Source organism: Drosophila takahashii, chromosome 2R (genome assembly GCF_030179915.1).
Source record: "Drosophila takahashii strain IR98-3 E-12201 chromosome 2R, DtakHiC1v2, whole genome shotgun sequence".
Lineage (NCBI taxonomy): Eukaryota > Metazoa > Arthropoda > Insecta > Diptera > Drosophilidae > Drosophila > Drosophila takahashii.
This window is the reverse complement of record NC_091679.1, coordinates 40796630-40809187: the sequence shown is the minus strand read 5'-3', so window position 1 is coordinate 40809187 and position 12558 is coordinate 40796630. Positions and strand designations below refer to the sequence as shown.

Below are 12558 nucleotides of genomic sequence, written 5' to 3'. Positions count from 1 at the left end.
TAAGATTGTGGAAATCTCGGTTTTCCATGGCAATTAAAAGTACAGATTGCCATTCGAAGCACAATAGAATGTGCACTACAGAGCACTCAAACGCATTCCCAAAAGTCAAGGGAGAAGGAGCCGCAAAAGAGCATTCCCCAGATCCCGAGATCCCCGATTCCAGAACCCATATCCCCTATCCTATATCCCATATCCCAGTTATAACCGGGGATCCACTCTAGTAGCAGGGAGGTTAACAAGTATGTAATATATTTAAATGCAAATATAAATTCCCTTTTATCCGCAGGCCAAACATGACAGAGAAAGCTGAGCAGCAGGACGAAATGCGAAATGGAAATTAACATTCGGAATGTGGAACGGTTTGTGCAGCTAATTTGCATAAAGCGTTGGCGCTCCGAGCGTAAAACATTTTTACAATATTTACGAAATTGCAATAATGTTTGAAAAGCAGAACGATGGCAGCAATGAAAAAATGCGTTTTGTCCTTTTTTTTCTTTTTTTTTTGCGATGCGGCAAATTGTTTGCCGGTAGCAGGACGACATTTTGCTGACAGGCGAACATGTTGCAGAAGTCCTCCTCGAATAGGAAATACAAATTTATGGGCCAAGCAACGGGAGACATACACACGGAGTCCTGTCAAATCAAATGGCAAACGGAAATGCCAGAGCAAACGAGGTCCTTATGCGAGCGAAATGGTGAGTTATGGGATGGTGTTCTGTATTATCCCTTTGAAAGGATGTTCAAACACTCACCTGAAGAGAGAGTACCTGAATTGGACAGTTTATATTAGTCAATGGCATGCTTTCATCATTTTGCAAAACAAATTAGAGAAAATATACTTATGCAGGTTAAGAAATAATTCAGATTCTTAATCAAGCACACAAAAAATATTTATACCCTGACTAGTAGAACATAAATTAAGAAAAGTTCTTTTAAATGATAAAAAAAATCAATGTGAATATGTATTTGATTAATTAACTCACTCAAATTAAATATTTTAGTTTTGTATTAAAGTTAATCTGCGACAAATGTTAACCATTTTCATTGACATACAAATTTTTTTAATACAATAGACAACTGTTTGATAAATAATTGCCTTAAATTAATAATACTAATTTAATTAAAACTCAATTTGCAATAGTTAATTAATAGACACAGCAAAATATTCACTCACTGAATGCGTAAAAAAGAGCGACAGTTGGAATCCCCCGTGTCAGGCTCTATAATTAGGTGATAATTTCTGCCTCTGTTAAAAAGCAATTATTTATAAGAGACCTAATGAACGAGGGCCCCGCACAGATGCGTACCAAACACACCCCACACACTATACTATATATGCACTATATGTGCCATGAAGCAGATGACACGGCCAACATTGTCAGATGAAAGGGAAATGCGATGCGATCATGGATGGATAAAAGCGGGGAGATCCCGGTGACAGCTTCTTAAGTTCCATGCCGACACAGGCGAAAGATTTGTGTAATGTCAGCGATTCTAGGTTTAAGCACTGTCAAAATATGTCACATCATGATGGATACATCACATGGATCATAAAAAAGGGGGCGCCAATGAAATCGAGAAGGATGAAGAGCTGTCGGGGAATTAAAACTGAGAAAGAATATATTCAAGATATTGTTTGGAAAATCACTTTAAAGAAATAAAAGAATAACAGTTACAAGACATACAATATATATTTTTTGGTACCGCTGGAAATGTTCCAGAGATGTAGAAACAATTCTTTAGAATAAAATTATAAAATATTGTTTTTAAATCTCGGAACATTTCGGAGACCTATACAAATAATTTCGGACAATTTTACGACAATTACAGCACAGGCGAAGCCTGTCAGAACGACCTGATCGAACAAATGTAGAATTATGACAATCGCCAACGTAGAAAAAGAAGGATCGCCAGAAGAATCGAGAGAAGTAGTAGAACCATATCGAAACCGATTGTGAAGCCTGCGCTTTTGGTCGCCAGTTTCTCTTGGACATTTGGAAAATACAAGGCGGTAAATGCATTTTCCTCCACTTTTCCGGAATGGCAGGCCATTTCCAGTTCATGAGCCATGCGAAAAAAGAAATCCATGCAGACCACATGGCTATGATTCGTCTCGACTATCCTGACCAATTCGTCCTCACCGATGCATTGAAACAGATTTATGCCCATCACGAATAGCCGTTGGCAGAACGCCAAATCGTCGCTACCAACTACGATCATCAGATCTGTGGAGTCTTCGCCAAGGGGTCTGAAAACCGTATAGGGATCACCGATAGCGTATAACGATCCTTTGAAACGGATGTGTGCATCCTCGGGATAATCGCCGTTGCAGATCAAGCCCCACTCCTTATCGACTATTCGCTTGCAGTTTTCGGGGAGAAGAGAATACTTGCACTTCATTTTTCCAGGGGATGTTTTTGACTTGAAACTCGAAAAATATCCGATATGCCTGCCTTATAGACGAGATGTCTTCCAGTGCAGTAATGCGATTAATAAGAGCGATACTATCAGGCATATTACGAGTGTTGGCGATCCCAGGAGACTACCACCGCTCACATCACTCCTAATATCGGGGTTCGGATCGTGATTGGTGTAATAATATCCCGATTGCATATTCTCCTCATATCCCCTGGCTCCGCAGTGATGCTTGAGTTCCGTGGTCAGATCCAAGGTATAGTTATAGCACATCCGATGGCTATAGCCGAAATACAAGTTCTTCTCCTCACCCGTATGACTCGTGCAATTGAGATTATGCATATCGGTCAGCTGGATGGTACGGCAATCGGGCATATCCTCGAAATGAAAGACGAGCAGATAGCTGCTATTGATACTATCCAGCTGATAGATGCTGTACGGATCCCGGGGGCTGATCATCCGATTGCGGTATTTCTTGGTCAGCGATTCCGGTACCACGGCCGAGCAGACGAGGGTCATGGAGTCCTCGAAGAGCGCCCCGCAGAGCGTTTGAAATGCACTGCCCAACGACATCTCTCGCGGTTCGTTCACAACAGAAATTTTGAATAACTTTTCAGTCTTGTTTTCTATGCTGTCTGGTTTTAGTCGTCTATTTTATGAATTTCCGATTCACGGCAATGTGACCTGCTAGCCAGAACTGATCTTCAGAACCGGATTGAAGTCGAAGTCCAAATGGGAACAGATTTGGAAACAACAAAAGATTGTTTACAAAAACCTCATGACAAACATTTACTATAATCCAAGGTCAGGTTATTGACTTGACCAAGACCTCTTAAATATTTAAATTGTAATTACAAATTAATTGGTTTACATCAACAAATAGTTTTAAATCATTATAAAAGTCGGGGAATCGATAATAAAATAAATAGAATACCTTTGGGCAAGCGAAAAATATATTTAAGAACGCAGTTATCTAAAAAACAACCGGCTCATTAAAATTATTCCCTAAGGCATAAACAAATTAAAAATAATAAAAACAAAAGAAATGAGGTGAAAAACATTTTATTTTCGGCGATATCGAATGTCCAATAGAAAACCCATTAATGACAGGCTTGATTAGCATAATGCATATTAAATCAAATACAAAGTGTGTGTGACTAAGCGAATGTGATAACCGAAAAAAGCAAAGCCCGGCGAAATTTTATACCTATAATTATGGCCATACAGCTTTTGTTTGTATTTTATATTATGCTAATACGCGGCAGCGACAGAGTGATTCCCAAAATCCCACAAAAGACGCGTGAGTTTGCGGAAAGGTTAACCCCAAACTCCAAAACTGGTCTGCCCCTTGAGGGGATGGTCATCTGACATATTTTGTTTTCGCCATTCGCCATTCGCTGTGAATTGTGTCATTTTCGAGGGGATCGATTAATTGGAGAGTATGGAAATGACGCCTCCAGAACCAGACGAGCAGGTTGTTGAACCAAGTGGTTGGAATCTGTTTATATAATAGGCCGCCAAAGCGAAATCGCTCAACAGTCTCGAACGTTAAGATCTAAAGTGAACAAGCCAAGTTGAAGATGCGTGCTGTCGTCGTTTTCGTCGTTGTGATTTTCGCACTCCTCAGTGTCCTGGAGGCTGTGCCCGCCCCCCAGTTTGGCTACGGTGGCTTCGGAGGCGGATATCCTGGCTACGGGGGATTCGGAGGAGGATTTCCCGGCGGCTATGGTGGATACCGGGGCGGTTATCCCGGATACGGAGGCTTCAACGGCGGCGGATTCGGTGGTGCTAGTGCCTCCGCCTCTTCCTCGGCCTCCGCCGGCGGTTACGGTTTCGGCAGATAAAAAGTCCTGTCGAACAAAATATTCTTAAAACTATTTAATAAACCAAATTCTATACTATTGTGACCTTAAAATATGTGTTTTTATGTGTTCTCTCTTTTTTGATTGTAAGTTGTTGGACCTATACCTTTCCAAAGCCCCAAAATTCAATTCACATATAATTCTAAAACGTTATTAAAAATCCATAGTTTTTTTATGGCACTCACAATACAAAATTACCTCAAATTATAATATAATATCCCTAAGATCAGCATACCATAGATATTTTAGGAATTAAGAATAGGCTATTGATTAGGATATTGTTTTAGGTAGAAAAAAATATATATGATAGGCCCATCCTTCAGATTAGATTAACCCAAACAATTTGTCTCCATACAGATTTATCTTTTCCATTAAAATTTTCGATGCAAGGCAAATTCAAACATTTTTTTTTCCAAAAATGCAGAAACTTTGCAGCCCGAAAATAACTTTCACTTGGCCAAAAATTTGGACTTGGCACAGCTGTGGCTTACATTCGCCTGAGCCTCGAGTAAATCAATGCAGAAGCCCTCGTCCTAATCCAACAACAAGGATGCCAAAGTCAGGTCAAATCCACTGGATGTGCATCGAACTTGGTTCAACGACTTTGCGGCATCATTAAAAACTTTTCCCTGGCATCTGGAGTCCTCAGTCCTTAGTCTCTTCTGACTTTTCGGTCGCACACATCTGGAGGACATCTCCCATATTGTTATTTTTTAAATTTATACCCTCCGGCTGAATGGAAAAGGCCAGAGAATGCAAGTTAAGCTGAATAGCTTCTTTGCCTGTTGACGTTGACTCAAAGTTGCATTGATGGACGCGGGTTTTGGTCCAGCTCCTTCTCCTTTCGCCAGCTTTTGGTCCTGTTGCTCCTGCCTCTAGCCATTCAATGTCGCGGCTCTGGCATTGATGTTCATCCATTGTGTCCTCTGTGTGAGCTGTGTGTCCTGCGAGTCCTGTGTATGTCCTCGGTGTCGTGTGGCCACTGCACAATGCCCCGTGCATCCTGCCTGCTCCGTCTTCCCATCATCGTCCTTTGGCCTCCATTCATTGGGGCTTTGGGGCCTGCAAGTCATGGGCATTCAAAGGCATAATATAATAACGCGTTTATGTCCTCTCAGCAATTTTATGATGCCCGTCCAGCGCAATGGCAAAGCCAGAGTAATGATGACCACAAGACCTCACCGGGACAGAGATATGTGCCCGTCAGTTGTGTGAGTAATGACACAGTCGGATGCTCCATATAAATAAGATTTTTATTGCACTATCTGCGATAAGAGTTCGGGGTTTCTCTATTAAAGTCAAAAAAATTACTAAATTTTAAATTTCGGCAAAGAAACGTCATCAATTTATTTTATTTGTCAAACCTAAAATTATAAAATCAAACCGGTTTGGACAAAAAAATTAATAATAATTATGCACTGACAAAAAATTAATATATTCATATATTTTTTATTCATTCAAATATTTTAACTAATTTTTAAGATTCATTATAATACAATATTATTTTTTACTATTTGTTTAAGTGTGTTGTCTTTAATCTAATGCCAGCAACAATTATATATAAATATAACATACAATATTTAGAATGCTTAATGCAGATATTTAGTACCTATAATGAACTATAAAACTATGATATTTTGTAATCTATTAACTTTCAATGATTTGATGTGATCTAAAATCTCTAAAATGTTGTATATTTTCCTGAATAACTCTTTTTAAAAGAATCAATGAGGGACATTCTCTGGATTTTTTTTTGTCCCAAAAATCAAAGAACTCTCTGATCCCAGCCAATTTACGTCGGTCTGGAAATGGCAATGGCAAATCAAGGATTCTTTTCAGCAACACGTAAAGGGCGGATCCAAGGCTTTTCGGGGGAGGGGAGGACGAGTGAAAGGGCGGGAATGAAGTGCAAACTGTTCGCCTAAAATATGTCAATCAGAATGTAAATCATTGCGTAATTTGCATTTTGAGCAAATCAGCTTCAATTGAAATTGTCGATGCCCCGTGAATTCCCACCCCCGTTCCACATGCATTTGTTTCTGCTGCTGGCAACACGTGAGTTATGGCGACGATTTTGACAATTGTCAAGCGACGGGACACGCCCACCAACCCAACGTCAATGGGCGTACAGCCGACGCATCCGTTACGTGCGTATATATGCATGTACTATAAGTTTGCTCCTCGAATCGGGCATAATAAATCTTGGCTCTTGTTATCCAACATAATTGTGTTGACGTGCCCCGATGCGAATTCAAATCATGTTAATATATATATTTACAGAACCGATTGCCGACAGAAATCATCTCTATTTGATGTAGTTTATTATGAAATATCGTCATTCTGGTTTAAAATATATGATGACACTTTAAGGACCTGTTTTAAAAACATACATCCTTTTGTGTATATAATAAACCAAAAAGGCAAAGTTTATAGAAACAAAATAAATCAATTTATTAATAGATTCCTTTAGTGATAAGTTGAATATTTTGAGTGGTTTTTCTAGAAAAATAAGAATATTAATAATTTTTACAACAACCGACATTTTATTTATGCCCTTCACAGCTTACAAAGTGTTCAATAATGATAACTTGTTTATCAAATCATTCATAACCAAAATTGCACGGGTCAAATATAATAAAATCCATGCAAAGTGTTTAATTTCCCTAGTTCATACAGAAACATTTCCATTTTTCAGAAATATATGCAAACACTGTTACTTAATTGATTTAAATTCCGATTCAAAGTATTTATTTTCAAAAAAAAATGGATTGACTATAAGCCGATTGTAAGGGAAAGAGCCTATAAATTTCAGACACCGCAAAACGGAACAGTGCAAAAGTTCGATACACGTTTGGCCTGGCAAAAGGAATTAGATTTGCATTCAGCGTTTTTGGTAGAAACGAAAACGAATTTATTGCGAAAATTATGCTTTGATTTATTTTATTTCATTTTATTTATGCCTCCCTTAACTCCAGTATCGCTCCCCCTTTTTTCACCTGCTGCCATTTCCAGCATTTTCCAGCTAAGTTGTGTGCCTGTGTTTATGACACAACTTTCATCACGTACAACGTAGAAGCAGATGTGCATACGCCAAAAAGTATGCAACAGCAAAACGTGATTTCGTTTTAAATTTCAACTGCGAATGCTGTCAAAGCTGAATTTATTTGCTGAACGCATTCATTTGGAAATTATCGAATAGGAAATTATTGGCTCCTGCCGAACGGAACGTTTTGTGCTGCTATATTGCTCACATTGTTGCCCGTAGGCGTTTCAAACGTGAGGGTTCAAATTGTTACAATTATTTCTTGGCAGAAAATGATTAGGAAATCACAATAGTTTGGGGGTATTTGAGCGTCAGATTACGCAAAATCAATCTGCTATCGATATTTGCTAGGTTCAGCCATTGAAACATTTTTTTGAACAATTTTGAACACAAACAGTTTAATATCTTCAGAAAAGGGTGTTTAAAAGTATGCAACGATATATTTATACATTCTTTATTGCTTATATAAGATGGTGCTTGAAAGAAAATCAACAGTTTTCTAATTCTCAATACATAAAACGAGTTTTTCCTTGAAAGCGTCGATATTATCGTATCTGTATTGTAAAAATATTTATAAACTAAAATATTTATTTCTCCATAACAAAATGAAACTGCAGTAGCACTAATATGTAATACCAGATGCTGGTCATCATGTTAAACCACATGCTTCGATCCACTTGAAAAAGTCCACAAGTCCAGAGTTGTAGCTTCAAACTATTGACGTAGGTCACATAGGAACTCGTCTAAATTGAAGGAAATTGATGAGCATATTTAAAACACTAAAATTTCTAATACCTCTTTCGTCCAGCGAACTTCACTCCAGGAATGCTTTGCCAAAGCCTGATACTTCACAACCAAATCGGCCAGGTAATCGTTGAGGTAGTAGTCCAGTGATCGAATTTGATATTGAACACATCCGTAGACCAGCCAATAAACAGGTGTGGATACCCGTAAGGTAAAAAAGGCTCCCCAATAGGCTTGGACTACGCCAATTATAAAGTTATCGAAGCGCGATGCCAACATCTGGGGGCCATAGATCTTGTTTATTTCTATCGCTGTTTTGCTGAGCCGGACATGAAGTAACCAGAGATGCTGCAGCTCCTTCAAGTTTCTAGAAGATCTTGATTTTATAATCTTATCCAAGCGCTTATTCACATAATCAAAGCCACGGGCAATGTGCCACATGGCGAGAAAATAGCCCATTGGCACCATTTCCAGCATATTCCATGCATTGGTCATGAAAATATATTTCGCTATGCTCATCCAGCTATTAACATCAAGGGAATAGAACAAGAATACAGTTTCGGTGAGGCACAACCACGATACGGGGAAGAACTTGATACATATAAGAATCATCAGGGATCTCCTTGCGCTTTCTATTCCTCCACCTCGCTTTTCCTCCTTTAGTAATTGCAGCAGCAAAGGTTGCATTTCCTTAAATGCTGTATCTCGGAAACCTCGCGAAAGGACCGTATACAGTATAACCGCATAGGACACCAGATACCGCACATTATAGGTTATCAAAATGAGCTGTGTATAGCGCATTTTCGCCTGGAAAGTCAATCGAGCTTGCCACATAACGATGGGCAGCATTGTAAGTGTTACGATATTCGCCACTAGAGCATAAGCCCGGGAAAAAATTGTACTCTGGAACCTTCGGTTAACCAAACGTTACTATTAGCAACAATAGCCGAAATATGTTTTCACCAACGGACCACGACCCTTCTAAACCAGTCAAAAAACGCGACTGATGCCATTCGCTTTACTAATAAGCGGAAGTTTTAATATCAATATTAATACGATTTCAGATAGTGATGCGGAAATGATACCGATAGTTGTCATTAACCAAATTAATTACAGGCTACAAGCTCATAACTCCAATCTAGAAGGAACTGCAGCAAGAGTATAAAGAAACATAGAATGCCTTCATATATAATCAAATTATTTCTCCATAACAAAATGAAACTGCAGTAGCACTAAAATATAATACAAAATGCTGCTTATCATATCGAACCACATGCTTCGATTCACTTGAAAAAGTCCGCAGGTCCAGAGTTGTAGCTTCGAACTATTGGCGTAGATCGAAAAGGAACTTATCTAGATTGTAGGAAATTGATGAACATTTTTAATGGAATTGAAATACAATTTAAATACCTCTTTCGTCCAGCGAAATTCACTCCAAGCATGCTTGGCCGAACCCTGATACTCCACCACCAAATCGGCCACGTAATCGATGAGATAATAGTCCAGTGATCGAATTTGATATTGAACACTTCCGTAGACCAGCCAATAAATAGGTGTGGACATACCGAAGCTGAAAAAGGTTCCCCAATAGGCTTGCACTACTCCAATTATAAAGTTATCAAATCGGGAAGCCAGCACCTGGGGGCCATAGATCTTATTTATTCGTAGCGCTGTTTTGGTGAGGCCGGCATGAAGTAACCATAGTTTCTGCATCTCCTCCAAATGTCTAGAAGATCTTGACCTTATAATTTTTTCCATGCGCTTATTCACATAATCAAAGCCTCGAGCAATGTGCCACATAGCGAGAAAATAACCCATTGGCACCATTTGCAGTATATTCCAGGCATTGGTCATGAAAATGTATTTGGCTATACTTTTCCAGCTAGTAACATCGAGGGAATAGAATAGAAATATGCCTTCCGTGAGGCACAACCACGTTACTGTAAAGAACTTGACGCATAGGAGAACCTTTAAAGATTTCCTAGCGCATCCTATCCCAGCACCTCGCTTTTCCTCTGCAAGTAATCTCTGCAGCAAATGTTGCATTTCCTTAAACGCTGTATCTCGAAATCCCCGCGATAGGACCGTATATAATATAACCGCATAGGAGACCAGATACCGCACATTATAGGTAATCAGAATGAGCTGCGGATATTTCATTCTCGCCTGGAAAACCAATCGAACCTGCCACATAGCTATGGGCAGCATTGTAAGCGTAATGATATTTGCCACTAAAGCATAAACACGGGAAAATAGTGAACTTTGGAACTTTCGATTCGCCAGTCGTTGTGAGGTAATGCCAATTACCAGCGAATACTCGAAATATATTTTCACCAACGGATAAAGCATGACCACGTCCTTTCTGAACCAGTTTAATAACGCGACTGATGTCACTTGCTTTTACTAATAAACGGAAGTGCCTATATTAACAAGATATCAGATAACGGTGCGGAAATGATATTGATTGTTAGCATTAATCAAATTAACTACAATACAACAGTTAATTATTTAAAACCATAAGGAACTGCAGAAAGAGTATAAAAAAAGAAAGAACTCCTTCAAGCATTCTGAGATAGCTCTTTCGATTAAGCCTATAAAGTCCGCACAACTTTAAATTCCGTGTCATGCTCCTTTCGTAAATGATGTAAGCACTTAGCTGTAATTGACATATAGATTAGAATTATTATTTATAGAAAATAAAAGAAGAACTACCTCCTTGGTCATAATTCCCTCGACGATTGAGTCCTTGGGTTCACTCTGATAATCAGTTGCCAATTCGACAATGTAATCGTAAAGGAAATATCCCAAACTGCGCATACACCATATGAAGGCTACATAATATTTAACAGCTTGAGGAACCGAGCTCTCATCATTAATTAAGAAAATCAAGCTGTGGAAACCATGGACTATGCTCCGTAAGAAGAAGTCGAACCGCATAGCCAACATTTGAAGACCACTTTTCCTTTGAATTCGTCGAGCAATCCGTCCAAATTGAGCGTGCATTGCCCACAGATGATATATTTCTTTTTTTTCCTTTGATGTGTGTGGTTTTAGGGTTGGAAAAAGCCCATCCATGCGCTGATTAACAAACTCAAAGCCTCTAGCTATGTTCCAAACTATCAAAAAGTTCAAGTACGCCCGGATGATCATTATATTGAACGCAGTGCTAATTAGCAAGTTTCCGAACATCCGTGGGATATCATCACCGACCCATAGCCAAAAAACGATAATTGACAACAAGTTGACTAGCCATTGGAAAGCTATGAAAAATGTCTTAAGAAGGAATATTCTGCGCAGAATTGAGCTGGTTTCTATTCCAGATCGATTTATTTTGCGGTTCAATTGGTTGTTTAAGCGCTGAAAGTCCAACAACTCCTCTTCCCCATAACATCTCGAGATCAAAATGATAAATACGACGACATAGGTCACTAAATGCAAAGCAAAAGGCGATTTCCTTATAAGTTTAGGCATTGTGTCATTTCCTGATATAAGCTTGGCATCATTCCATAAAAAAATTGGCATTACTGCTAAGTAGATTATATTAGCAACCAATGCATAAATCCTCGTTACTCTAGTTTGATGAAGCTTTCCATTCACTAATCTGTAGGACGTCATGCCGATGAGCAGGGCGTCTAAGTTATATATGACAGCAAGTCCTTGCATTCTTATTGTTTTTAAAATAACCACTATTGACGAGTTTTCAACTTAGACTATCTGACTAAAACGGACTTGTAAAGTGTGAAAACGTACTAATCCTCTTAAATTGAAACTGAAAGTAACTGTGCAGTCATTTTGGGCACAATCATGACCATCTTAGGTGTTAAGACTTTTATGACACTTCTATCTGGTAATAATCTTAAGTGAATACACAGAAAAAAATTGCACTGTAAAATAGATATTGGAGGCTATATTCAGTGGGTCACAGTTAAGGTATGCTGTGAATACACTTAGACTTAAGGAATGGTATGGATGGACCTAAGGAAAATATTGGAATGATTAAGGTACCTATTAATTTTTTGGTATAGTTGGATTGACTTGTACAAATTTTTTCACATCTTTTTTTGATAATAAACGGAAGTGCACATATTAACAAGATATCTGATAGTGGTGCAAAATTACATTGATTTTATCATAAATCAAATTAATTACAGTACACAAGTTAGTTATAAAGAATTAGAAGAAACTGCAGCAAGAGTATAAAGAAACAAAGAATTCCTTCAGACATTCTAAGGAATTGTTTTCGATTTGCGATGTAGAGTCCACATATTTTTAGATCCAGTTTCATGCTCCTTTCGTAAACGATATAGGCACTTAACTGTAAAAAGCATTTAACTATAGATTCATTTTTTAATATGTACAGAAGGAAATACCTCCTTGGTCATAATTCCTTCGGTGATTTTATCCTTGGGTTTACTCTGATATTTACTTGTCAATTCGATAAGGTAATCGCTTAGAAAAAATCCCACACTGCGTATACAGCATATGATGCTTACA

The 12558-nt window shown here is 38.5% G+C and overlaps 4 protein-coding genes across 4 annotated transcripts; 1 reads left to right on the top strand and 3 right to left on the bottom strand.

Annotated features, from left to right (window-relative positions):
* Positions 1 to 1672: 1672 nt before the first annotated feature.
* On the bottom strand, positions 1673 to 3080 carry LOC108063323 (uncharacterized). The gene has a single exon (XM_017150385.3). It carries the CDS (start codon positions 2986 to 2988, stop codon positions 2455 to 2457), a length of 534 nt encoding a protein of 177 aa, XP_017005874.1. The 5' UTR covers positions 2989 to 3080; the 3' UTR covers positions 1673 to 2454.
* Positions 3081 to 3995: 915 nt separating this feature from the next.
* Positions 3996 to 4259, top strand: LOC108063329 (neuropeptide-like protein 31). The gene has a single exon (XM_017150389.3). The coding sequence runs from the start codon at positions 3996 to 3998 to the stop codon at positions 4257 to 4259; it is 264 nt and encodes an 87-aa protein (XP_017005878.1).
* A 3648-nt stretch (positions 4260 to 7907) lies between these two features.
* On the bottom strand, positions 7908 to 8976 carry LOC108063311 (putative gustatory receptor 59b; the record flags this gene model as incomplete). Its single annotated transcript, XM_017150372.2, has 2 exons — positions 7908 to 8063; positions 8116 to 8976. Coding segments are annotated over 2 exons (1017 nt in total), but the record flags the coding sequence as incomplete, so codon positions are not given.
* A 285-nt stretch (positions 8977 to 9261) lies between these two features.
* Positions 9262 to 10413, bottom strand: Gr59b (Gustatory receptor 59b). The gene is made up of 2 exons (XM_017150371.2): positions 9475 to 10413; positions 9262 to 9417 (listed from the first exon to the last, which is right to left on the bottom strand). Exons 1-2 carry the CDS (start codon positions 10411 to 10413, stop codon positions 9262 to 9264), a joined length of 1095 nt encoding a protein of 364 aa, XP_017005860.2.
* Positions 10414 to 12558: the final 2145 nt, after the last annotated feature.